Consider the following 24,947-nt stretch of genomic DNA (forward strand, 5'->3'; position numbering starts at 1 on the left):
TAGGTGCAACCAAGGGAGGCCCCTGTAATGGGGTGTATGTGCCGCCTTTACTGTTAAAGACCCTGCACCATGAATAATCTTAACCAATCCAAGAGGGATACACGCAAGACTTACGAGGGTTACGCGCTCTGTTCGGAGGCCCCTGCGTAACACATAGGAGCGCCCTATCACCTTTGTCCAAACTCGAAAGTGATCCCCCCTGAGAACCCTGAAGGCACTTGCTCTGTACAACTGGCCGCCCCTTGGAGCCTAATAAGGAGGGTATAGCCCTTGAAATAACATCTTTCTGTGCCTTCCGATGTGTAACTGGTGGGGTACGGAGTAAAACTGATGGTTGGATATGCATCCCATAGATGGACTGTTACATAGGGCAGGGCAGGGGCCCTCTTGTCATAAGGTATCGGGGCCCTCTTCTGCCTCTTGCTGCTGCTCAGTAGCTACAGCCGGTTGCACCAGCACTCTCGCCTCTCCAGCACCTCCTTCCGTGTAGAGTGCATAGTCCTCTTCGTGCAGGGGTGGGCCCCTCCCTCGAACCGACCCAGGGGCCTCCATCATTTCTGGCACACCTTCAAAAAAAACGAGGTCTCCTTCCCTCCCTTCGTCTGCAACACCGTCAGAGGGCAGGCCCTCTGGGGCTGTCGCCTCAGCATGTCCATGCAGCACCGCAGGTAAAATCCTCCTAGCAACGGAGGATGTCGCTAAAGCGCCTTGGGGTCTCCCCCGTAGCTCGTCTTCCAGAAGGCCTGCATCAGCCGGGTCCGTGTTAGAAGGCAGATCCCTTTCTGCTCCTACTTCCTCCTCTTGTTCTCCAACGGGAGGCTCTCCAGAGTGAGAGGAGCTTCTCCCCAGATGCATTCGTCCAACGCTCCTACGCGTCCTCAGCCGGGGGCCCTCAAACACAAACAACCGGGGGGGCCCCTCCGCTGGAGTATCTCCAGTGGCCGGCGTGACGAATGGCTGCAAAGGAGAGCGGCCACACATGCCTTTAAGCCCTATCAGAGGAATCCACATACTCGGAGACAGCAGCAGCAGCAGTAACAACCGTCTCAGCACGTGCTTCTCACCCCTCGGTGTGGGGCTTCTAGCTGGAGGGGTCGGGGTGCGCGGTCCTCAGCCGCACTAAGCTGGAGTTGCTGCAGCAGCAACAAATGTTCGTGGTGGCGGTGGTGGTGCTGCTGCTGCTGCTCGTCTTGCTGCTGCTCCTGTGGTCGGGCAGGACTAGAAACAGGTGGTGCAGGAGCAGCTGCGTCTGTATCTGGAGCAGCGGCAGTCACAGGGGTCCTGCAGAGGCGCGCAGGAACCAGCAGGAGCGCAGTGCATTCGAAGGGGGGAGAGAAGAAAGACGGGCTACGGCGGCAAAGAGGATCAGAAATTCAAGCAGCAGTGTATACCAAGAGATGCGGGGGAGATGAGGAGCCTTCTTGTCTCTACCTCAAGTACTACCTGTGATTAGATTCCCTCGAGGGCCTCTGGTCCAGATACGACGGAGGTGCTCCACTGCCCCATAAGTTGAAGGGGCTCCCTGCTACCGCTGCAGCCGCTGCGGCTGCCGCTGCAGACGGCGGGGGAGAGGGGCCCCCTGGGGCCCCCTCCTCATCGTTTAGAACAGCACAAGCTCGGGGTCGCCCCCAGTCTCTCTCCTGAGGGCCCCTCTCTCTGAAGGGTAGGGGAGGCCCCTTCCGCCGGTGTGCTGCTACCTCGTAGCTGTCTGTATAAGGCGGAAGGGAAAGGCAACAAGGGCAAGCCGCAGGGCTGGCCCTCTGGGAGACTCCGACGTGCAGCAGGCAGCTGTGAAGGCCTCTGGACACAACAGTGAGAGGGGATACAATGTGAAGGCGAAACGATTACAGGATAAAGAGATACAGAGGTGGGGGTTGGAAGAAGGATTTACACATGAACACATGTATCTGATACGCTGACGGTACGCAAGTAGACACACGAGAGAGAACCAGGAGAGGATAGCAAAGACTCACTGCTGTACCAAATCCATCAAGACAGCTCCTGCTGCAGAGTCTGTCTCTTCTTCTTCAAGCTCGTTACGTAGCTGGTGGGGACCCCAGGCGGAGGGGCCTATGCCTTCAAGCGCTGAGACACACCGCACTCCACAGGCCCGTTGAGCCCCGACGTCGCGAGCCTATATCGTCGGAGAGAAACACACGTTCTAGAGTGCTTGGCGATGCGAACTTAGGGTCCGACTCTTACATGTGTTTGGTACAGACGAGGGGGCACCGGCGGCAACTGCTTCTCCCTCTATCATATCCACAAGACAGAGAAAAATCGCGCACATACACAGGCAGTTCGAACCACCTCTGAGTGCCTCTCGGCCTCTAGACGCCTTTAGCTACAGAGGAGCAAGTATATCGCTGAAAAAAATCCGCAGGATCCATGGTCTAAGCTTTACCTGGGCCACCTGTTGCGGCAGTCTGGAGCCAGAGCCTCTGAGAGCGCTGCTGTTGTAACACCCGCCGCTGCAAGTGCGGTAGGACGAGGGTTGGCATTCCTCCGCTCTCTCCATTTTCACCAGGAGGGTCCAAAGAAGGAGCGAAGGGGGCATGGCAAGGGGGGCCCCCTTCGCTCCATGTTGGGCAAGCGATCTCTCGATCCATGAGTAAGAAGGAGCTCCAGAAGACCCTTTCAGATGCCTAGGCAATGTGTGGCTGCTGCGCTCTCCCCTCCCCTCAGCTCCTAGGGGGCCCCTGAGAGCTCTCTCCGTGTTGCTCTGGGGGGCCCTGCAGAGGGAGGGCACCAGAGAAAAGGTCACCAACCTGAAGCTTACAACTTGAAATCTCACCTTTAGTGCCAAGAAATCCCCGCTTAACACGCGTCAATGCGTGTGGATCCTAGTTCATTGAATACGCGGCCTGAACTTGTTCAGGGGGCCCCCCTTGTGAACTCCACGGGCCCCTGGATTGAGGGGCTCCCAAAAATTTGAAGCAAGGCCCCGCCTACGACCAAAGTCAGGAATACTGGGCAATTTGTTTCAGAATGTCAACCTGGGGCCTTTAATACCCATGTGAAACTTTTCACGCACTTGCGAGAAGGGGGCCCTGGTACTGCGGGTTCTATGGACAGTAGGAAGAACCCTAGCGCTCGTTTTCCGTATTTGAGTTTCTTCTCCCCGCCCCTTCAAGCCTATGAGCCCTCAGATGAGACCAGGATGGTTAAAGGCCATAGCGGGCCTTCCCCGAAGCTTCTTGAAGCAATTTGTCGTTCATTTCGACATCCCCAAAGCCGGCCTCACCACGCCATCAGGGGCAAGTTTCTTGCCTTCTCTTACCTTGAAAGAGGCATTGGCTCTCACCCGTTACCGCTGGTCGCAGTGGATTTTTCCTCCAAGGGCCCCATCGGGATCGCCCAACACGGCCTCGGGGGCCCTTACCGGCACCCCTGTTAGGGAAACCCCCTCCTTTCGTCCCCCCTCTCTCTGGCCTTCTCGCCTCCCTCTACCAAAGTATCCCCCTCCACCGCATGCGGAGGAAGTACCAGAGGGCCTCCTGAGGGTGCAAGCCATTGGCCATGGCTCCTTCCTTCTCCAGACAAGCGGGTTACGAGGAAGTCCTCTTCGCCCGCTCAGCATTATCACGGATCCTTTCTTTTCAACACATGCAGGCCCCTGGGGTCGCGTCGGAGGTTCGTCGAAGCAGCAACATGCCATTACTGCCTCAGCACGAAGCAGCAATGGCAACATGGCATTCGGCACACTCCCGGAAGGGGGCCTTCTCGGGGATTATATCATTCCTTCCTCGCAGCCCTCCAGTTCTTCGCAGGGCCTGTGACAGTTTGCCTCCTTTTGTGATGCATGCATGCGTGTGCTGCCCCTGCCCTGTATAGTGGTGTATGCGGTTTCTGTCCTTCGCTACTACCTTCGATTGCCTCTGCAGACGCACTTCCCCACAGGCTCGCTCTTCCCCACAGGCTCGCTCTTCCTTTGTGCATCTATGGTTTCGCAGTCCGGCGTGTTAGCCAGCCAGGGGTGTCCATCTCCTTCCTCCCATCCATAGACATTGTACTCCTTACATCGCCTTCGTACGATTCCATGGATATGAAGACCCTCAAGGAGCTGCAGTCAGCCTTCTCGCCCGTCATAATAGGGCCTCGAGGCACAGTAGGGCCTCTTTACCTGCCACCCAAGCTCCGAGGTTCGGCGTATTCTCTTCAGTGGGAAGACGAGCCGCTCAAGCTCGGCGGAGCCTTCTTTTCATTGCTTCCTACTGCGGGAGGTGCTCCCTCACGGTGGGGACTTGACAAGGGTGTGGGGGGCTGGGGGGCCTTCTGTGTGTTGCTTGGAACCCATCAGGTGTACGTCGGGGGGGCCCAGGGGTACAACCCGGCTCTTCTCGCTGCTGCGGCAGCCACAGCGCAGCAACAACGGCTTGCTGCTGCGCTGAACGAGCAAGAAGCAGCAGTGAGGGAGAAATACGAAGCCTTGTGGGGGCCCCTGGAGGCGGATGATCCGACGCCTCAAGCCAAAGAGATGGCCACAGAGCTTGCAGCGGCAAGACACAGAATTCTCGCACAGCAACCCCAAGGCCAGCATGAGGGGGTGTCTAAAGCACCAAGAGACTCACCAGGCATCGACTTAGCTCTGCTACCTATCGGGGGATATGAACCGACACAACTGCTGCAACGGTTCCACATGACGCCAGAGGAGGCTGTGGAAGTAAGCGGGACTCCCCCCCCTTTCCCCACGTAGAGCCAGTCTGCCTATGCCCCTCCCTTTCTACACATGTTTATTATTTCACTTTCTGCCCTTTTCCCGTGGAGTATACGCTCAGTGAGTTTCACGGGATAGCTCATCCCTGGGCAAGCAAACAGCTCTCTCTTTGCTCCTTGTTCACGGTTGGTATCGCTGCTGCTGCAGGCCCACCGTCTTTTGGGTTGCAGGGCCACTATAGCGTCGCGCTTTGATGTACTACCCCTGGGAGCAGAACCCTTTGGAGAGGCTCCTCAGCGAGCTGCCGCTGCTTGTGTGGAGCGGGGTGTACCGTTTAATCCTCATGCAAAGACTCAGGGAGGGCCCTCAAGCAAGGCCGATCCAGGATTCTACACGCTACAACCAGGGGAGGCGATTTATGTGTAAAGCTTCCGGCTTACCGTCTTCACATCGCAATACCAGGGCTGGGGGAAGGAGGGGGCTCGACCAGCCCAGAAGCAATGGGGGTTGTGCTGAACCTTCCTAATCGCGTACATGATGGCTTAAAGTGCCTTGTAGTGACAGAACTTGACTTTGGGACTTAATCATGAGCGTTGTGAGAGGTGTTTGGCGAGGTATCTTCCTGCCGAACCGTACAGTTTCGTATTCGGTGGCTGCAGTGGCGTGTACCTAGACACCCCGACCGATTACAATCATCAAAACCTGTCCGTCTTTCGTTACACAAACAAGATCTATCAGAATTGGTAATTCAATATGGTTCCGAGCAGTAAAGCTACACGAGATAACACAGCCAGACCCATCAGCTTCAGGAACTGCGCCCCGATGGGGAAGCCAAGCAATGGCTTCCGTGGGGAGAGCCAAACATGCCATTAATGGCTCTTAGTGTTCAGCCTTAAATGATGAACATTAAGCTTACCAATCAGTGGATAGACTCACCAAAATGATTTTCGCAAATAAGATGCTTTGCCTGCATGCAGAGAGGAATGACAGAGGCCCCTGCTGTTTACCGAGGCTCAGCAGCAGCCAGCAGTCGTAGCAGCAGCAGCCGCCAGGGCAGCCCCGCAGAAAGGGGGGTCTCTTAATGCGGAAAACACCATTTTTCCCCTGTTGCTTGCTGCTGTTTCTCCCCTGAATTCTAGTCGTTTTTCGGCCTTACGAACGCTGCAAAATGGGGAAGGCAGGCAAGGGTACCGGCTCATTTGGTAGGAGGCACGGGAAGACCCACTTCCTCTGCCTCCGCTGCGGGCGCCGTGCATATCACATTCAGAAGAAGACTTGCGCCTCCTGCGGTGAGATTTAGCTATGTAGAGCCTCAGATATGGGGAATAGATTTTGAGCTGTGGCTCCCGAGAGGTTTCCAAGACTGGGGCGTCATGCGGGTGCCTCGGTCTCTGTGGGGTTAAGGAAAAATATGGCAGTCTTCGTTTTATTTCGCCTTTATTGTGCCAGTTACGCAATCTTCGTCTTAATTCTTAGTGGGGGAGTGCCACATCAGTGCTTTGTCCGCTCGTCAACGTCCCCGACTGCGTCCGTTGGCTGGGAGCTACATGCGCCTGAAAAGCTGGCGATGGGGCGTTATACATTATTTGGTGCTGCTTTCTTTAAGTCCTCAAACATCTGTGGCTCCTGATTTCCACGCATAAATCCCGCAGTGCTTTCCTATGCCCCTTGTCTGCTTGTCGGTATGAGTGACGTGGAGGGGCGTGCCGATAGAATGTTACAATAGGGGGCCTATCTCTTTCTCACCATATCCAGCTGAAGTATTCTGTGAGACTGTGAAGCTGCAAAGCAAGATACGCACAGGCAATCATCCCAGGGCTCCAAGGATTGTCGCTTCTTGGTTGGCCACAGACGGATTGTGTCGTCACTCCGAGTTTAGTATTGAGTTTGTGCCTGCATTTCTGGGGTTTCTGGTTCAGGATATCCTTCTGCAAAGAAGCGCTCCTACAATTGGTCAGAGAAGGCGAAGCGCAGGCATACCACTGGAACTGGCAGGTGCGCCCACAGGTTTTTCAGAGTAGGGGGTTTGTGGTTGGTTGATCGCACTAGACCCCAACATGTGTACGTGATTGCAGTTTACAATTTTGGCAGTTAAGGGAAAAGGTGTGGTGGTTTGGGGTCTATCGATGTGCAGAATGCGATATCTCAAGACGCTTCCACGCCGCGCGAAGAATCAGTTCAGGGAGGGTACCGTGGCACCGAGCCAGCGCAAGCGCACCAAATCGCAAAAGTAAACGCTCAACGCGTGGCTAACAAACTGTTCTCCTTCCTCCTGCATTCACCCAGTACTTGTTTAACGGGGGATTGGGGGCCTTCTTACGGACCGAGAGCCGACCAGCGCCTGAGCTGCTGTGCTTGAGGGCACCGCTTAGGGTTTGTTGGGAAGCAGTATCCCAGGGATGCGTCGGTGAACACCAGGTGTTTTGGGGGTTCATGGAAGACCTTATGGGGTGCCTCCTTGGGGGACTTGAACCCAGACACGTTTATTTTCTGCTGGAAGTTCTTGGGTAGTACTTAGTGGAGCCTTAGGTCTCAGGCTTTGCACCGAGATTGCACGATTGGAGAACTGCTTAAAAATGGAGCGTTGCAGAATGGGCGGAACTTATGTGGGTATTTCTAGTAAATACATTAGCACTATAACCAAACATTGAATCTCGTTAATCCCGGAGGCACCCATGGACATGCGCGCGTGCAATAATAGGGAGCCTGCGGTCCTTGCATGTGCGCGTCCCTACGTAAGCAAATTCTATATCAATGTGCCTGTCGGACGCTTTCGACAGTTCGCCACGTAGTCTCAATAATATTCGCAACTCACCGTGCAGGTACAACTTACTGTGTACTTAGGCGTTAGCATGCGCGTCACCGGATGTTCTGAGGCGCGAGTTTATCAATGTTGCTGTATGGTTGTGTCAATGGAGGTAGGTGCATGGCTGTGGTGGGAGGCATGAACAGCGCTTGCCACACATTCATCCGGTCAGCAGGCTCTCGCACGCATATAACAGTATCTGATGCCCTTGTGGCATCTAGCTACCGTCTCGCATACTTGAGCTGCAGCGAGTCTTTGCCCAGAAGGTGCCAGGTGTCCACCTGCCTAGGGCGACACGGGGCATGACCAGCAGGAAGTGCCAAGCACTAACAGTGTTCGTAGTCCACTTTGATACGGATTACAAGAAGAGTGAAAAAGACCCGCAATTCACAATAATCCAGGAGCGATCAAAGAGCCGTGCAGGGTGTTTAGGCCCCCCTTGTCAAGTGTCGTATGCCACTGCAGGGGGGTGGGGTCGGTGATTGCAGCACGCACATCTTCCTCAACTTCCGTTTCTTCCATGCGTTATTCAGTGTGCTTTTCATTTTCTCGCGTGTTTATCATCAAATATATGTAGCGGCGCAGTTTGCAGCTTTCTGGGGGCCTTCTAGTCGCACTTTCCAGAGGGGCCCCCCCTCGCCGAGGCTGTCCGCCGCCCAGCACTCGTCGTCGCCAGCGCCGTGGCAAATGGCCTCCTTCAACAACGACAAAAACGGCGTTGGAAAACTGCTGCATGCATCCTCTGGACTCTCCTGTCTCATCAGTGCAGCAAGGCGCCCCAAGGTACGCTGCAATCCCACTTTTCGAGACTTGAACCCTGCGCACTAGCTACCGATGATCCCCGGTTCTCCTAGCGTTTGGCATTTGTGGCGTAGGCCCTAAGGGAGGAAATACTGGGCCTCTCCTCCGCAGAGGTGCTTCTACTGTGCTACAAAGTGGGAGGCTTCGTAAATACGCTCAGGCTCAGCGGCCGATGGGGTCACCAGAAGCGGCTCCTTTCCTCATCCCTAGCGGCACTAGAGGCTGCTGCCGTTGTAGCTGCTGCAGTGCTGCAGAGGCCATGGGACGCCAACCTGAGGAATGCTCTGGTGCCCTTTTTGTGGGTCCTAGGTGGTAAGGCATTCCCTTGATGCTGGAGCCGCTTTGAGCCGTGTCAGCCTCCTCTGGGTAGCAGGTTTTCCATTGAGACGTAGCTACATATCCGTGTGCGGGGCGATCCGCAGAAACCACTCTGGAAGAGTGCTCTGCAGCGGGAAGCCTCTCAGGAGAGACTCCAACAGAGGCGGCTTGCCAAGAGGAAGCAGTAGTAGCGGTGGAGGGGCGTGCTAGTGAGGATGATAAGGCACCTCTCGGAGAGGCCCGTGGCAAAGGCCGTAACGATTTTCTGCGACGGCAGCACAAACTGCGAATCTCCGTCTTTCAGTGCCTCCAGAAGGCTCTAGAGAATGCAGATATCAAGAAGGCCCTCGAGCCTCAACTAAGGCCACTCATGCTGGGACTCATGGCGGAGGCGGCTTCGCTCCTTCTTACCAATGCGCTCTCTCCCTTGGTACATTTATTTATACATATGGCCTACAGTGGACAGTCTAAGTGCCTTCGACTTGCAACGGGTAGGGGCATCTCCGAGTTCACGATAGGCAGCTGTTTTTTTGCGCTTTGAGCCCTTCGCTGCAGGGGCCCACAACGAGTGCCGCGGCATTGTTCTCCATCTGTCGAAGTGCCTTTAGACCAGGCCTCTTTCAAGACCTTCTGGATTTGCTAGAAGCCGACCTGTCTGAACTGCAGCAGCAAGGGCCTTTGCAGCAACAATTGCGACGCCTGCTGCTGCTGCTGCTGCTTGCTGCCGTCCCAAACTCGAGGCTGTTGCAGCACTCCGAAGGCCGCATAGCCATCGCACAATTATGGGGTCGCTGCAGAGCGCTTCAGGCAGTGTTCTACCGCGTAAATTCCAGCCCCATCACACATTCTAGGAGACCCTTTTACGCACATGTGTCCCTATCGACGATATCCATATGTGGGGAGATTCGCTTAGCCCTTGTTCCTCTGAGGCTTGAGGTCTGTGAAGGCTTCTACAGATCTGGCAGGCTGTGTCTGAGGAACTAGAACGCGTGCCGCTCGCAGTACTGGCAATGCTATAAGGCCCAGTGTGTGGGGTTTGAGTCTGCCTGCCGCAGCATTTGGTGTCTCTGATTGAGGACAGGAACGTCACGGCAGGGGAACTGCAGCAGATGGGAATGCTCTTTCTGCAGGCGCTCAAGGCAAGGCGGCACAGAAAGCAGATGAGCAGCGACAGCCATAACAGGCGCTTGACACTCGTGCAACCCACTGCCGTTACGACCAGAGCCTCAAGCTGCTGCTGCAGCAGCAGCAGCTGCAGCTGTTGCAGCTTTTCTTCTGCCGCATCGCCTACTTTTGCACATCAAGTCTTGATCTACTGCTGCGCAGCTTACTTTTGCTGCACAGCTTACTTCTGCACAGCGAGTCTTGATGTACCGCTGCTGCACCTGCTGCTAGTGCTACTGCTTTTGTTCAGGAGTCTCTGGAGGAAGGCGGCATCTCGCTGGCATCGCAACTGCAGCAGCTGTTGCGGGCTTCCCTCTTTTCCCCCCTACAGCTTGCGCAGCGCTGCCGCTGCTGCTTGCTTCCGCTGCTGTCTCAACAGACCTTTGTGTCAGCAGCAAGCCGCAGCAGCAGGGCTGCTGCAGCTGCACTGATGGGAAGATCTCTCGCAGGATCCGCCTCAGAAGCCGCCGATGCAACGGGCAGACGTTCGGCCCCCCTCAGTGTCTGGACGCTCGCAGCGCCTTTTCTGTGGAGAGCTCTTAAAGAAAGTTCTTGCCCTGCCTAAATTTTTTCCCTCGCGATTAAGCACCACCAGGAACCTCAAGGCTTTCCGCGGCTGTAGCCAGGGAGGCACCCGGCTAGGAAGGCGCGAGCCATCCCTTAGAGGGCGACCTCAGTCTGTCTTGCTTTGTGGATTGCTACAGTGTGCGAACTGGTCGATCCGCCTCAACGCCGTCTGTCTTTGGCAGCTTCTCTGCTCCCCCCTCCCCATCAGCATTCAGCTGGAAACCAAGTGAGAGGCCCAATATGCCACCAAGAGCCCCTCTAAGGGGGGGAAAGGCCCCCCTGAAGTCAGTTTCCAACCGCTGAAAGGCGAAAGCCAGCTTCTAGGAACCTTTTTTCTGTCTAAGGCGCTTGCAAGGGCTGCTATTTATATGCTGAGCGATGCGAAATACGCCTTCTCGAGGGTGTTAAATAGCCTGCCCCTGCTGCTGCTGTTGTCGTTGTTCTAGGGAGGTGCTGGAGCAGATTCTGGAGGACCCCTCTCCTACAGTCCGCCGGGCAGGCGTTTCGTTCCTGCTGCAGCTGCTGCGCAGATGTTGCGTCAGCAGCGCGAGGCAAGATGTTTTGTTGCAGCCGTTTGCCCTTACGGGCATCCTAGAACTCCTCTTGCGGGCAGCAGCAGACAAAGGCTCTCCGGCTTTGCGGTGTCTCCTGGTCACTGAGGTGGTGGCCCTTCTGCAGCAAAATCAGGCACAAGCGCATCCCTTTGCTCGCGCGCTTGTGAGCGACAACGCACACTGCTGCTGCTGCTGCTTTCGCTACTGCTGCTGTAGTAGTTATTGCAGCTGCTGCTGGTGCAATAACTACCTTCGTGTCCGTCGGAACCCGTGCCGAAAGTCCTCCTTCTCGCTGACGCCAATCGCAGCCTCAAGCCCCCACCTTGTCTTGTGCTACTGTTGAAGACTGCGGGTCTTATGCCTTACCGGCGTGCTGATGCGTGTGCTGCTGCAGCGGCAGCTCGTTCCGCGGCTCCTGCAGCTGACGCAGGACGGCAGCTCCTCTGTGCGTTTTGCCGCTGCTCTGCTCTTTCATGTAGCTCCCTCCGTAGTCCCTTCCTTGTTGCCTCCCCTTCAGCAGCAGCAGCAGAAACAGCTGTTGGCGCGCTGCGTGTGGGATGGCCTCACTGGCCTCCTAAGGAGAGGGCAGCAGCAGCGGCTGCTGCAGCTCTCCTACTATCTGCGGAAGAGACGATCCGCTTGCAACAAGCTGCCCGCTGCTCCTCCTACTGCTACTGCTACAGCAGGAAGGGGAGCAGTGGCGAGTCCTATGAAGCGAAAGAGGACGCCCCTGACAACTCCTGAAGCCTCCGAAAGCCTACAGCCGCAGCTACAAGACATGCTGCCCCCCGGCGCTCTGGCAGTAGCAGCAGAATCAGCGGGCTCCCTTGAAGCTTCTCAGAGGATGGCTGCGTACCTGTGGAATCAGATTCTGGCCCTCTCGCTGCAGCAGCAGGTGTGTGCTGCGTGCATGTGGTGTGTGTTTATGTGACCGCCATGCACAGAGAGTGGGCGAGAGTCAACAGCCAGCATCCGCGCAACTCGCCACCAGCTGGCAGCAAGCTACAAGGTTGCAGGGGGGCTAGCTGCTCACATCTTCCCATGCGGTTCCAGATGCGTCTGTTGTGGGATCGTTGCTCAGGTGCAAACCGTGCAGCAACTCGGCGCTTCCTACCCCGCCCTCCTTTACGTCCTTGCTGGCTGCCTTGGAGCCTCCGTGGAGGCTTCGGTGGGGGTCTCTGCCTCCGTGCCAAGCAGGCATGTTGTTCACAATTACATAGACCGCTGCAAACTTGCAGCAGGGATCTTCAAAGGTGTGGAAAAAGAGGTGGGTGGACAGCTAACGGGGCCACTTTGAGGACTCCCAGGGGCCCCCACCTGGTCTAAAGACTGACTCGTATATGCGTTGCAAGCTTCACGAAGCCTTCTTTTTTTAATGGCCTGCAGAGGCTCGATGGCTCGAAGGCTTTAGGGAAGTTCACCGCGTATCGAAAGCCTTAGCCACTCTGCGGACAGATGCGCTTTTGTCGCTGCCCTGTGCGAGCATGTGGTGGTCCTACAGCTGTCTTTAGGAAGCCTGCCCGAAAGCTCCGAGAGAACTGGAACCGCTGAGCTTGACTCGCAGCCTGCAGAAAAGCCCCCTTCCATACTGGTTCTGAGTTGCCTGTACACCTGCGGAGCCCTTATCTCCACGAGAAGCGCTCAGGACGTCGAGCTAGTTGAGAAGGAGGAGCCACTCCGGCGCTTTATCAAAGGCGCCTTCCCAGTAAGGCCGTTGTTGGTGCTGCTGCAGAAATGTGGGGTTTGCAGGCACGCCGAGTCTGCCTGTTGAGGGCAGCCTCATCAGGGTCGGCTGCGATCCTAGCGTATGGCCTCACCAGTGTATCTTTCAAAGCCCCCTCTTGGCTGCTGGGAAAGGCTGGCTAAGGTGAGGAAGCGTGGAAGCGTGACATGCGCATTCCTCTTCGACGAATGTCGCCACTTGTGCTGTTGCTGCAGGCCTCCCTGTTGCTTCGCGGAGCAGGGGGCCCCCTGAGCTACTCTTTCTGGCAGTTGCTGCTGCAGCTTCCAGCTTCCCTCTTTGGTCTCTCGGGAGAGAATCCTTCTGAGAGCGAAGGGTCCGACACCACCAGCTCTCGGGATTGGATTGCTCCTGCTGCAGCCTTGGAAGAAGAGCGAGAGACTCCTTGCGCTGCTGAGGATGCCCCTTACGCTGCCGTGCTGCGGCGGCTCCTGTGCATCCTGGAAGAACACCTGGACGGCCGTCGCTCCTGCAGCCCGCATTCAGAGGCTGGCGTAGCTGCTGCGGCTGTAGCAGCAGACGCTGCATTTGCTGCTGCACGGGCAACCTCGGAGGCCGTCTTGTCACAGCAGAGCGCTCACAGTGGTGGCTCCATGAGGCGGTCCAAACGATTGCGAGACCTTTCCTGCGCCTCGAATGATGGGCTTCTAGAGGGATCCCAATCCCCCCCTAGAGAGCCCTCGGAGGACGCGAAAAGCCCCTCAGCTGAGGCAGGATCTCCCTCGGAGCAGAGTGCCTTGTTTATTGAGGTGCTACTCCCCTTCTTGCTGCGGCATCAGCCCTTGAGAGAGAAGCTCTTGGGCGCCCTCTATAGACGACTGCTAGGCCTTATCAGGGGTCTTCGGATATCCTTATTAGGCCTCCAAGGCGGCGCCTCTTGCCCCAGGGCCCCCAAAGGGACTCAAGGGAGACATTGTACCCGGTACGGTAGTGCCGCAAGGGCCCCCAGAGGCTGCGCAACTGGGGGGAGCCGCAGAGAGAAGCTGTCTTTAGTGACTGGAGAAGAAACCGATGAGCGTAGACGTCCACAGTCCCCCCAGCGCAGCAGCAGTAGTAGCAGCAGCAGCAGTGACGACGACAGCAGAGGCAGCTCAGCTTCTCTTGGCGCTCGCAGCACCCGGCTTGACACCTTCTCAAGACGAAACAAGGGTACTGGCAAGGTCGACGGGGTGAGAAACGCTGCAGATAGATCAGCAGCAGCAGTAGGAGAGCGATTCGAGGTCGTCCTTGCGGGGCCTCTAGGCACTCCCCCAGCAAACTCCGGAAGCCTCGCATCCATGGCAGCAGCATTGCAAGTGGCAAGCCTCCTGCGATCTATCGCAGGGGGCCGGGAGGCTATGGGCCTGGAGGGCCCCCCTTTTAGGGGCCCTCTTCCGCGAGCCGTCCGTGGGCCTTCTTTAGGGGGTCTCGACGGCGAAATCCATAAGCAGCCCAGCCACCAACGCCAACGGCAGCAGCAGCAGCACCCCCAGTTACAGCTTCCGGCGCAGGAGCTTCTGATGCTGACGATAGGAGAATACTTCAGGTCGCTTTCGGGGGTTCTCTCGCGTTGGCGTCCCTTCGTAAGACCCGCGGAGGCACTGCAGAAGTTGCTGGGGGCCCCCTCCCTAGGGAGGGCTGCTCTGGCGCAGCTGCTGCCGTTGCCTCTCTGGCTCATCCTAGGATCGCAGAGGGAAAAGCTTGTAGTCCAAGCGCGCCGGATGCAGTTCCAGTTATGTATGAGGGCTTTAGGGGCTCAGAGAGGTCTCTTAAGACAGTCCCTCTCGCTCTTCCTTGGCTTCGCGCATTTGGCGGCCGGGTACTGCTGCGAAGACGTCTCAAAGCCGGTAAGCTGCGAGCTTTTGCCCCCTGCCTGCCGCAGTGGTGTGAGAGGCCCCTAACACGAGCGCTTCCTCTCCTAGAGGCCATACGCTATTCGGCAGCATCGTACCCTCTTGCTTGTACTACGCTCGCTTGTACAGGGCATCTTTTGCTCTTGGGAGCCCTTGAGGGCCCTTGTGAGGGTGCTAGGGGACACCCGCTTCCTCAAACATGGAGAAAAAGTTCCTTTGCCGAGAAGCGCAGGCCCTCCGACGACTGAGGATTCGGCAACCCCCCTGAGAACCTGGCTCACCAGCGCGCAATGCGTCCTCGAAATCTATGGGTACCGTGCAGGCTTAGCACCCAATGCTGCGGCGTCCAGTTAGCTCGCTAGCTAGCACTGGTCTGGGCCTTCACCGTGAGAAATTCAGTCTGTGCGTGTTTCAGGGTTGTCTTTGAGCACCTAGCCGTGCTCTTAAGTACTGAGGCACCCCCCGTGCTTGCCATCGCGCGAGCAGGGGCAGGCTGCGAATGTCTAGGTGCCTGGCAGACCCCCGATACGGCCTTGGATAGAGGCTCTCTCGTGTTAGACGTGGTGCTGTTGTTGCCTAAGCTCATTAAGGCCCTTTTCGGTTGGGTTTCCCTGATGAGAGGTAAGGATTTCTGCAGACGCAGTTGGCTTGAAAGCCACCTAACGCCTGTTTGCCCCTTGGGCCCCACTGCTAGCGTGAAGTCCCCTACCAGCGGCTCTAGGGCCTTCTTTTTTTGGCCTCCTTTGAATCTGCGAGGCATGGCACAGCGCCTAAAGGCCCTTTCTGGCTGACTGTCTGCAGAGGGGGCTTCGGCAAGCTTTAAGAGCACCACAGTGGCATGTGACGGGCCTCTAGGTTGCGGGTGCTCCCCTCTTCTGTCCACCGAGGCTGTCGAGCATCTCCATCGGTTAGCTTGGAGGAGTGTCGAGGGGGCTTTGCTGGGGGCCTTCCGTTTCACACAGAGCTGCTATCTGCCCGGCTCTACGCAGGTGGTCCAGCAGCAGCGGCAGCAAGACTCAAGTGAGGCACGGCAGCTGCAGTGCCTGTGCTGCTGCTGCCGCAGTGTCACTGCATCAGAGCAACGTCGTAAAAGCAGCAACAGGAAAAGCAGTGTGGCAACCCTAGAGGAGCGCGCAGGAGATCCTACTGACTGTCTTTTGCAACAGGGCTGTCTGAAAAGCCTTGGGGCAGCTCTCCTCCATTGGGAGCCTTGCATTAGCGAGCAGACGGTAAGGCGAAGCGTGTCCAACTGGAATCCCTCCTGTGACACTTGGGGAACAAATATGTAAGGGAGGGGCTCGGTGAGGCCGCCGGTAAGGCTGTTAATGTCGTGAGAATCCGGCCCTCTTAATGCATTGTGAAGCCTTGCAATTTGCTTCTTTTGCCACTCTTGCAGGTGTCCGAACTCCTGCTGCGCATACACTCGATCTGCCCTCAGCAGCAGGTTTTGTTGCAATTTCTTGAAGCGTGCACAGCAGTAGCAACAGCAGAGAGATCCGCGGGCCGCAACTCTTCGCTTGCCCTGGCGATCCGTGTGCCTCATAGGCTGGAGGCTGTGCTTAGGGATATACTAGCTGTTGTAGCAACCAAGAGCCGTTAGGTCGGGGCTTCAGCGCAGTGCACGGCCTCACTATCTGGGGCCAAGGGGTACATTTGATGACACAAAGGCGCATTGCTGCCGGTTTTTTATTTGGATTGCGGGCCATACTAAATGGAGTTTTGCGTGGTGGCTTTAGCTGGCACATCAGGATACATGCCAAGGGTTAGCCAGGCACATCTCTATGCGACAAACTACGATTTGATAATGGGGTGCTCAGCTCTTCTCGCTGGGCAGCGTTGTACGGGTACTGGTGGGCTGAGCTGTCCAGTGCCTCCCTTCCCGGGCAAGTACAAGTGTGTGTTGCAAACATTCAGGATAATAGGTAAGGTCTGGCTATTTTTAAAAAAGTCGAAACCAGTCTTACCGGGGAAAGCAAAAAGGTAGAAAAGGCTTCATGCCTGCAGTGGAATTCTAGGCACTCCTTTTAGGCCAGAATCCTCGTCTGTCCGTACAGGGACCTGTACCTGTGGGGGCGCGGGGGTTGGGGGGTGGTCGGCCCCTGCAAAATTCTCCTGATAACAAATCTTCTGCTCTCACCTCCTTAGGCTTCTGCTGCATATGCCTTAAATATTAGAATCTATGGTTCTGGGTTCATTGTTATCTGCTAGGATGCGTGGTCAAAAAGTACACCCCTCAATGCCTTGGCCTCTGTTTCCCTCCCTCCGAAAGCCGAGGTCCTGTCCTCTTGCCTTGGGCAGTTGTTCCTGTTTCTTCTGTTCATCCTAGCTGTAGAATACCTTGATTTCGCCTTTGTCAGGCCCCGAATTGCAGGTTTTAGCTCCAGTTCGTCCGCTTGCCCTCCCCACAACCCTTGACGAGAAGGGCTTCTCCGCCGGATCTAGACATGGTTCCCAGCACACAGGGGCCCCCGCATGGAGGCCTCCCCCAAGAGGGTCCCTTCGTCGCCTCCGCAAGCTCTCATGAGCTCCCACTGCCGCTTCCGGTGCTAGGTGGGCGGCTGCTCAAGCGGGAGAGACGCTATAGTGAAGCCGGCGAAGGCCTCAAAGAAGAGGGTCCACCTGACGACAGAGGAGCACTCAGGGATCAGGAGACGCCATCCGGAGCTCTTAACGGCCCGCCAGCGGCAGACTGCGGGGGGAGTGGTGTTGCCTTGTGCAATTTGGCGGAGGCTTTGCTGGTGGGCCTGTCATCACCAAAAACAGGGACAGTGGAGGCCTCTGAAGACATTCAGAAGAATGAGCAGCCTTCGATCACCCCTGAGCTAGAAATAATTTGTCCTCCGAGCCGCACGGGTTCTCAGGAGGGCCCACCGCTCTCTTTTGTAGTCCCAGTGAGCGAGGGCCCCCACGAGCCATGGCCCCCAGCCGTCCTCTCTATGCCGCCAGCTGAAGTGCGCGCCTGGCGTGGGGATCTTCTCCCCAAGAGCGATGAAGAGACTATGAATCTGACGGCTCCCGGTCTTGCCCAAGCGCTCTGCCGTCTCGTTCTAGGTGACGGCGACACCTTCGCTGAGAATCTGCAGCAGCAGCAGCAGCCAGTAGTTAGTGCGGGAGGAGGAGCATCCCGTTCGGCAGCGCTGTCGACAGCAACGGGCAGTCTTAGCGGCCGTCAGAATTCTTTCCTCTCCGTCACCTCCACGACAGCCTCAGGTGCTGCGGGCACGTCGAGGGGTCCCTCTGCAGACCCCTGGAGCAGCGATCTCGGGGAGGCGTGCCAAGAAGCTCCTCCCTTCTTCCCGCAAGTGCATCAGAGCGCCTTCACATATCGCCCCCTGCAAGAGCAACAGCAGCCGAGGTCACCTGGAGACACAGGTGCAGCAGCGCTGTATCGCCGTGGAATGGGCATGTTCAATGTGCCCCTGCAGCAACAGGGGTACCACCAAGCCACGTACACGGAGGGCCTCAAGAAACCTTCGATTGCAGAGAATTCAAAGGGCGAAGGGTCCCAACGGCAGCACCCTATCGCAACGGCAGCGACTACAGACATTCATTCTCTTCTTTGTGGACACCTTCATGCACAACAACCCCGGAGGCACCAGGGAGCCTCGCGACATCCGCCCCCTCCGCAGCCGGGACCTTCGTGGTCCTCGAGGGGCCCCCGTGGGCCCCCCCGTAATCGCAGCATCAACAACCAGCAGCCTCTGCAAAGCTCTTTTTCGCAAGCGGCGGATGCTTTGTCCTGCTCGTACCCGGCAGCTGGTAGTGCTGTGGGTGGTATAGGGGTAGGAGGCTCTCAAGGTGAAACTTCAGCTGCTGGGACTGTATTGAGCCAAGCTTATGGTTGTAGCGGGCCTAGCCTTCCTGCAGCAGTAAATGCCGGAGGGTCTCCGCAGGTGTCTTCAGGAGACGTAAATTCGCTCCTGTCGTACTGCATTGAAGTGCTTCTGAAGCAGCAGCAGCAGCAGCAGCAGCAGCAGAAGCAACAGACGCTGCAGCAGCAGCAGAAGCAACAGACGCTGCAGCAGCAGCAACAACAACAGCCTCTTCGCTCTAGAGGCGTGCAGGTGCGGGAGCCCACCAGGGGCCCCAGTTGGCCGATTTGGGGGGCCCCGGCCGACGTGCAGCAGCGCAGAAGGCTCCACGGCTGGCGTTCCCAAACTCAGCAAGTGCAGCGGCAGCAGCAGCAGCAAGGTCGCCTTCCGGCAGCAGCAGCCATATGGCAGCCTAGCGCGAGGGATGCCGATCTGGAGACGCTTATTGCGGCGCTGCATTTTGAGGGGCCCTCCTACCGGGGGGATCTCGGCTCGGCTCACTGGGGCCCGCATTTTCCCCCCCGTAGCGGTACGGGGATTTCCCAAGGGTCCGCAGATGTTTCATCCGCAGCTGATTTAGCAGGGCTTTGGCTCTCAGCTGCTTTGCCGGATTTAGAGGCACGTGGAGCCAGTGCAGCCCAGCGAGGGCCCCCTGGCCTGCTTGAGGGCCCCCTTCCACGAAAATGAGGGGCCTTTGGGAAGAAGCAAATGATTGCTGGCCGAACAGCATACTTATTCAGATGCTCCCGGAAAGGAGAAGCTCATGACAGCACGAGAGCCACGGTTCCCGGTAGTCTTTTTTACCCGTGAGGCCTCTGCCGGGGGCTTTTTCGAATAGGCTTCCCGATGTGTGTGATAGTATGCGTTCAAAAGCGTGACCATGAGGGTCTGCGTGGGGGAAAACCCTCTCTCTGAAAAGGTGTCTTGGTTATTCTGTATTGTCTTTATGCGTCTCTCCCCGCATGTGCACTGAAGCAGTATGCTTGAGGCGGACCGGCTGAGGACGCCAGTGCCCGCTTTCTTTCCCAGCGGGGCCCCGGTTGTCTGCATGCATGAGTGCAAAGGTCCCCCGTAGATCTTGAAGGCATCCCCCTGTCCTTCTCCCCTTTTCCCTGTGTCCCCGAAATAATTTTTGCTGTAGTCATATGCGTTAAGGGCTTCCTGTGAGAGTTGCCATATTCCTAGCAGCGCAGTGAGGTTTCTCTTAAGATAGCTCCTATCTGACAGGGGGAGCTGTGCTGCTTTGTTTGATCGATGAAGCTTCGGGCTCTGGGGCCCGGGTCTGCTTGTGCCTGATTACGCCCTCAGTGAGGGGCCTCCTCGAAAGGGCCCTCCACAGAGAAGCCCTCCTTCCTTGATTACATCGCCTGTGTGTCTCGCAATAGGGCTCCTTCCCCGTACTCTTCGCGGATATTCCTTGCGAATGCTTTCATGGGGTTGCTGTGTATAGGGGGGCCTTGTGCCCTGTTTTGTGTTCAGCACAGCAAAGAGGACCCCTGCCCGGAGGCCGCCTACAGGCGCCGCTAGAGCAATGTCCACCTAATTCGTACATAGAGTATAATCAGTGTATAGGGCCCTCTGCTATGAGGCCACTACACCCATCTCCTTCCGCGTCCTGCGCTGCAAAAGTGTTATGTCCTGGCAGATTCGCCGCTGCCTTACCTAGGCTTTGTCTATGCCCATGGCTGATTTGTTATGCTGCACTTGTCGTGATTTTAAGCGTGCTGGAGGAAGGGGGGTGGATGCATGCATTGGATCATTTTTACCTGCACGTTTGTGTGTATTGCTTGAATGTGTACCTGAGTAGTTTTAGCGACAGGCGACATCCCAGAGCCTTGAGCTCTTGACCCCCAGTGGGCTTACGATTCTGCGATTCGTGAACCAGCCCACTAGAACTCCATCGAAGAGATTTTAAGGTTGAAACTCTGCGACACCAGCGTTCGTTTTACTGGAGCAGAATTTCATTGTTCTGTATAATTAATTAGCTGCAAGACCCACAAGACTAACAGATTCCAGCTGCGAACAATAGATCTTCAGCTACCCTGTGCAAGCACATCGGTGCAGATACCCACTTTTGGTTAAGTTCCACTCCCCAGCCCGATGTGTCCTATCCACCATGAAGGTAGCTATGGGAAGGGGTGCCTGCGAGGGATTCAATGGAGCGAGGCTTTGCGGAACAGGTGCCCTATGATGGGGCATTGAGGAGGAAGCTCAACTGATAAAGGGAAAGTACCTGCTGAGACAGGCCTAGCCTCCAGGGAGTAGCTCTTAACCCCCGCCTCGTTAGCCAGAGTTCCCCTAACAATGCCTCCCAAGAGTACTGATTTACCGGTGCAGAGCACACGGTTAGCGGACTACTAATGTAGACCAGGTTGCAACCAGCTTTACCACCTCTGCTGTCCGTCGTGCACGGCCCAGTCCTGTTCGAATGCCCCGCCTAAGTCTTCTGTACAGTGACAAGCAACTCAAGACTAAGTGCAAGCTTGACACAAAGATATGTAGCGTTTCTCAAATAAGTACTCCTCCTCTCCTTGCGCACCACCCTTAGGTTCCTGAAATAAGGGGCCTCGCACAGCTAGGGTGTGGGTTGCTGCAGCCTCTAAGCACCCCAAGAATTTGCAGCTTGTTGGACATTGCATCTGGCGGACATGCACACAGCATTGCTGTATTGGATCAAGCTAACAATACTCTGCTGTACAAGGATCTATAACCAGACAAAGTCATTGGTGGATTCTTTGCTAGTTTTAGCTACAAGGCAAAGACTGCAGTAGAAAGCGCCTAATTGCAGCTAAGCTTGCGCTTCAGGCACATGAGCATGCCGATCCGTGCCAGGCATTTGCAGCAGCAGCAGTGGCTTAATCCAAACTTAAAAGCTGATAATGTCTCATTTTAGCTATGCGTGTACTGCACGGTGAAATAGGAGAGTTTTGGTGAGCAAATTGCTGTTTCCAGGCGTAGAACGGCATCATGGGAAAGCCGTAGAAACAGCCCTCATAAGCCACCCATTAAGAAGCTCGTCAGTGGCTTCCTAGTGTCCTGTGTTTATTCTGGAAGTAGGATGCATTTAAGTCTAATCTGTTGGATCTGAACTACTACTTTCTTTGCAACCGACTGCATGCGCAGGGGCCGGGGCCCCCCAGAAGGTTTGTATAAGCGGGAGGTCGGCTGGCGAACTCTAGCCCAAGGGCCTGCCCTACCCCCAAAGGCCTAAATTATTTCAAGACCAGTGCTCATAAAGTGGTAGTTTGGAAGGTAGTGCTGCCTTCCTGGCCTCCTATGCCCGTTTGAGTCTCGAAATTTGGTGGCGCAGGGTGTACGGCGAAGGGTGTATCAGCCTGTTAAGGATCTTCTATAGCGAAGAACCAGCACAACGGACGTGTCTCATGGAGCCATCAGCGCATCACCAGGAGCCCCCAGGGGCGCCGGGAGGTGCAACTACGGATAATGGATCTGCTCACCTTGCTGCTGGCGGTGTTTCTGTAGTTGCGGGTGTGGCAACCACGGCAGAGGCAGAGGAAGTGCATGGAGAACCATCTGCAGAAACGGAAGAAGCGTCAGCCACAGACGCACCAACAGAGCAATCTAAACAGTCCAACCTGTCAAGGCCTGCAGAAGAAATTCCCCCTTCGTTTTCCTCCCAAGAGGCAGCAGTAGCAGTAGCATCTCCGAACGTGACAACAGGAGTGGCAGCCGAAGGCACAGGACCAGAGACAGCAGCAGAAGAGGAGTCACTACCAGCGGTATCGGATGAAACAGGAGATACAACGACCGCTCTGTCGGACGAGGTAACCACGCGTGGAGGGGTTGCCCCAACAGCACCATTGGAAGGAGACAAAACGGCGGATGTTGATGCTACCGCTGCAGAGGAGGACTTGTTTGGTCCTGGCGATGGATCGAGCCATGAGGGCTCCCTGGCTAGCGACGCAGATTTGTTTGGCGATCTTCAACCATCTCCTGCTGCTTCCATCGCAGCAGAGTCTGACTCAGAATTAGCCCCTGACACGGCGGGCCCAGTAGTCGCATTCGCTGCCCCTCTTACAGAAGAGGAAGCAGAAGGGTTTGGAGAAGAAGAGAGTGCAAGCCAGCCCTCAGAGAATCTCCCCCCTCAACAGCTGCGGCTGCGAAGTTCCTGGGTACCTTCTCTCCCTAAAGGAGCCTCTCTTCTCACGTGGAGGATTCCGCCTGCATTGGCACTTATCAATGCAACTGAACAGTCTCACGATCAGCAGCAGCAGGATCAGCAGCAGCAACATGGTTTTGCCATAAAGTGCGAAAATTGGCACGATCCTACATTAGGCAAGAGCGTTTGAAGCGCTTCACTTCTGGAGAACACGTAAGGGCTGGGCCGTTCGGGGTTTCAGCATTTGCGGTGTAGGTGCGATGCGGATGTTCCGCTCGCAGGTTTACTTATGATGAAAGTGCCGCCAGCCAAGGAAAATCCGCAGTAAGCTCATATCAGCGGTCTCAGTTCGGCTGTTTTAGTCTGAAGGTTGTGGGTGTGAGACAACGTTTATGCTTTTCTGACTTGAAACCTTCAATTTGGCGTGTGTTTGGGGCTTTTCAGTACACAAGCAACTGCAGGTTGGTGGAGTTCAGCGATGGTTCCTACTGTCTCTTTGTGGATGACAAGGGATTTGAATGCAATGTAAGTATCTGCATGGGGGTCGGGTTTGATTTTCACTGGGCAGATTTTCCCTCAAAAAAAGATGTTCTCCGGCCCATAAGCGTAACTTTCAAGGGGAGGCAGGGGGGCGGCACTTTGAGTTTTTTTTGAATTGAAGGTTTACTGTTTGTGGAGGGAGGTTTTTTGCAGACAAAGGACGATGTTTCATACATTTTCGAGTCCACCGGAGTGAGCAATGTGTCTTGACTGAGGCTTCGTAGCTTGCTCGGACTGGGTTCTTGGGGTTGAGGGATGCTTAACTTGGTTCGCCAGCGAGCCTTCTGTGTGTCGAGTCTGTCATGTGGCCGCCTAGCAGGGTGTCTGGCTGCTGGTTTTGTGGCTACAGTCGCGGGGACCTCTCTGTAGCGTCATGGCGTCTGAGAAGCGGCTCCAGGTGCTAATGCCTACTGGGCTAGGTGAGGGAAGCATACTGTGTGTTTCGTTTTATGTGGTTGCACTAGAATGTGGTAGGCTGACTGTCTGTGAGAAGGGCAGCAAAGCACACGTACAAGAGCAAGGTCACCTCTGTTGCTTTGAGTCCAGAGAGGCAGTATCAGGGAGGCAGAGGAAGACAAAGAGATGCGCCTACAGCCACCCGTTTGGATAGCTCGAGCGCTTATTTGCGCCCTCTTCTAGAAACACGTAGATTGCTGCTGCAACTGCAGCACTACCTCCAAGCAAAAGCCACACAGCAAGCCAGGCGGCTTACAACGAGCAAAGAGAACCAAAACTTTGGTGTGCGTGCTTATCAGGCGCTTCGTCCTTCTTCTCAAAGTGCAAATCCGCGGGACGAAGCGATCCGAAGAGCCGCACGGCTCTCACCGCAACTGAACTGGTTGAAGCTGCAGAGACAGCGGAACAACAAGTTGGTCCAAACACACCTTTCTCTTTGCCTTGCTTATGCGCCCACTCATTATTCCACCACCCTGTCCTCTCCATCCTCTTCTTTTGCTTGATTTGTGTCTGAGTCATGTAGCCTTACAGCCCTCCCCTGTCCCATTCCCTATGATTGATTTCCTCCTAAGACTCTTCCTTCACCTCGTTTTGTCGTCACAGAGCTTCCTCGCGCGACAGGAGGCAGCCCGCAGCCGCAGAGCCCTTACAGAAGCACAGCGAGGGCTCACCAGAGGGTTTCTGGAGGCAGAGGAATCTGACAACGAAGATGAACAGGGTACAGTCTAGGATTCAAGGCTAAGGTTTGGGGGTTTCGAAAGTAGAATTAAAAGTGCTTCAAACCATCTGCATCCACCCAAATTTGGTTTCCTGTTTAAACATCCCTTTATTTGCTTTGCGGCATGAACACCAACAGCAGCAGTGGTGCAACATGCAAGTGCGTGCGGTTGCTTTTCATCTGCAGGAGCCTCTCTAGAGAAGATAAAGGAACGTTTCAAACGCAAGCGGTTCCTCTGACTGCTCCGAGCCAAAGCCCGGCAGCTCAAACATCGTATTTCTTCAGCCATACACGCTTGTGGTACCCTTATTTTTTTTTATTACCGACCGAAGAGTTCAGCATATTTAGGTCCTTACAGGGGAGCATTTCTTTTACAGGTAGGAGCTTAGGTATTAGGTTTCGAGGTTCAGTAGGGTGGCAAGCTAGGGCCTTTTTCAGGGGATGACGAGGTCTCAAATAAATGAATCAAAGTGGTGGAAATACTAGCGAGGCATCGTAGTACTAGCTATCGCCCATAGTTAGACGACAAGGCAAGCAGAGATCGGCGCCATGACTCGAAGGTTTCAAGCAAAACCATAAGTTCTTATAAGGTCTGTTTCCTCAAGCTCTTTGGAATCACACGAACGTATTTTGAGAAGAAACGCGAGGGGCCCTTGAAGTGTTTCTTCAAAGAAGAGGCAGAAGCCGTGGTTACTGCCCTGGGTCTTTATTCAGGAATATCGCGCCTGTAATCATGCCAATTTCCAAATGCCATGTACTTCCTTTGGCACGACTGGCTATTTAAAAGGAGTCTCCTTTGCATCTCAAGTTTGTATCGGCAAATTACTGATGTGCGTAGGCTGAAGTGGAGTAACATGCCTGCGC

The 24,947-nt window shown here is 55.7% G+C and overlaps 4 protein-coding genes across 4 annotated transcripts; 3 read left to right on the forward strand and 1 right to left on the reverse strand.

Annotated features, from left to right (window-relative positions):
- Nucleotides 1-390: 390 nt before the first annotated feature.
- Nucleotides 391-2,606, reverse strand: LOC34618091. The gene is made up of 6 exons (XM_026334944.1): nucleotides 2,397-2,606; nucleotides 2,216-2,341; nucleotides 1,974-2,134; nucleotides 1,444-1,800; nucleotides 1,220-1,281; nucleotides 391-983 (listed from the first exon to the last, which is right to left on the reverse strand). Exons 1-6 carry the CDS (start codon nucleotides 2,604-2,606, stop codon nucleotides 391-393), a joined length of 1,509 nt encoding a protein of 502 aa, XP_026190729.1.
- A 528-nt stretch (nucleotides 2,607-3,134) lies between these two features.
- On the forward strand, nucleotides 3,135-5,080 carry LOC34618090. The gene is made up of 3 exons (XM_026334945.1): nucleotides 3,135-3,630; nucleotides 3,951-4,660; nucleotides 4,862-5,080. Exons 1-3 carry the CDS (start codon nucleotides 3,135-3,137, stop codon nucleotides 5,078-5,080), a joined length of 1,425 nt encoding a protein of 474 aa, XP_026190730.1.
- An 8,802-nt stretch (nucleotides 5,081-13,882) lies between these two features.
- Nucleotides 13,883-16,037, forward strand: LOC34618089. Its single transcript, XM_026334946.1, has 5 exons — nucleotides 13,883-14,403; nucleotides 14,665-14,748; nucleotides 14,853-14,997; nucleotides 15,241-15,666; nucleotides 15,834-16,037. Exons 1-5 carry the CDS (start codon nucleotides 13,883-13,885, stop codon nucleotides 16,035-16,037), a joined length of 1,380 nt encoding a protein of 459 aa, XP_026190731.1.
- A 111-nt stretch (nucleotides 16,038-16,148) lies between these two features.
- LOC34618087 lies at nucleotides 16,149-24,094 on the forward strand. Its single transcript, XM_026334948.1, is given in 12 exon segments — nucleotides 16,149-16,359; nucleotides 16,466-16,582; nucleotides 16,816-16,930; nucleotides 17,022-18,345; nucleotides 18,408-18,639; nucleotides 22,114-22,516; nucleotides 22,651-22,693; nucleotides 22,814-22,894; nucleotides 23,063-23,101; nucleotides 23,259-23,328; nucleotides 23,665-23,777; nucleotides 23,969-24,094. Coding segments are annotated over 12 exon segments (2,874 nt in total).
- Nucleotides 24,095-24,947: the final 853 nt, after the last annotated feature.

This window comes from Cyclospora cayetanensis, unplaced genomic scaffold (genome assembly GCF_002999335.1).
Source record: "Cyclospora cayetanensis isolate NF1_C8 unplaced genomic scaffold, CcayRef3 CcayRef3_contig_54, whole genome shotgun sequence".
Taxonomy (NCBI): domain Eukaryota; phylum Apicomplexa; class Conoidasida; order Eucoccidiorida; family Eimeriidae; genus Cyclospora; species Cyclospora cayetanensis.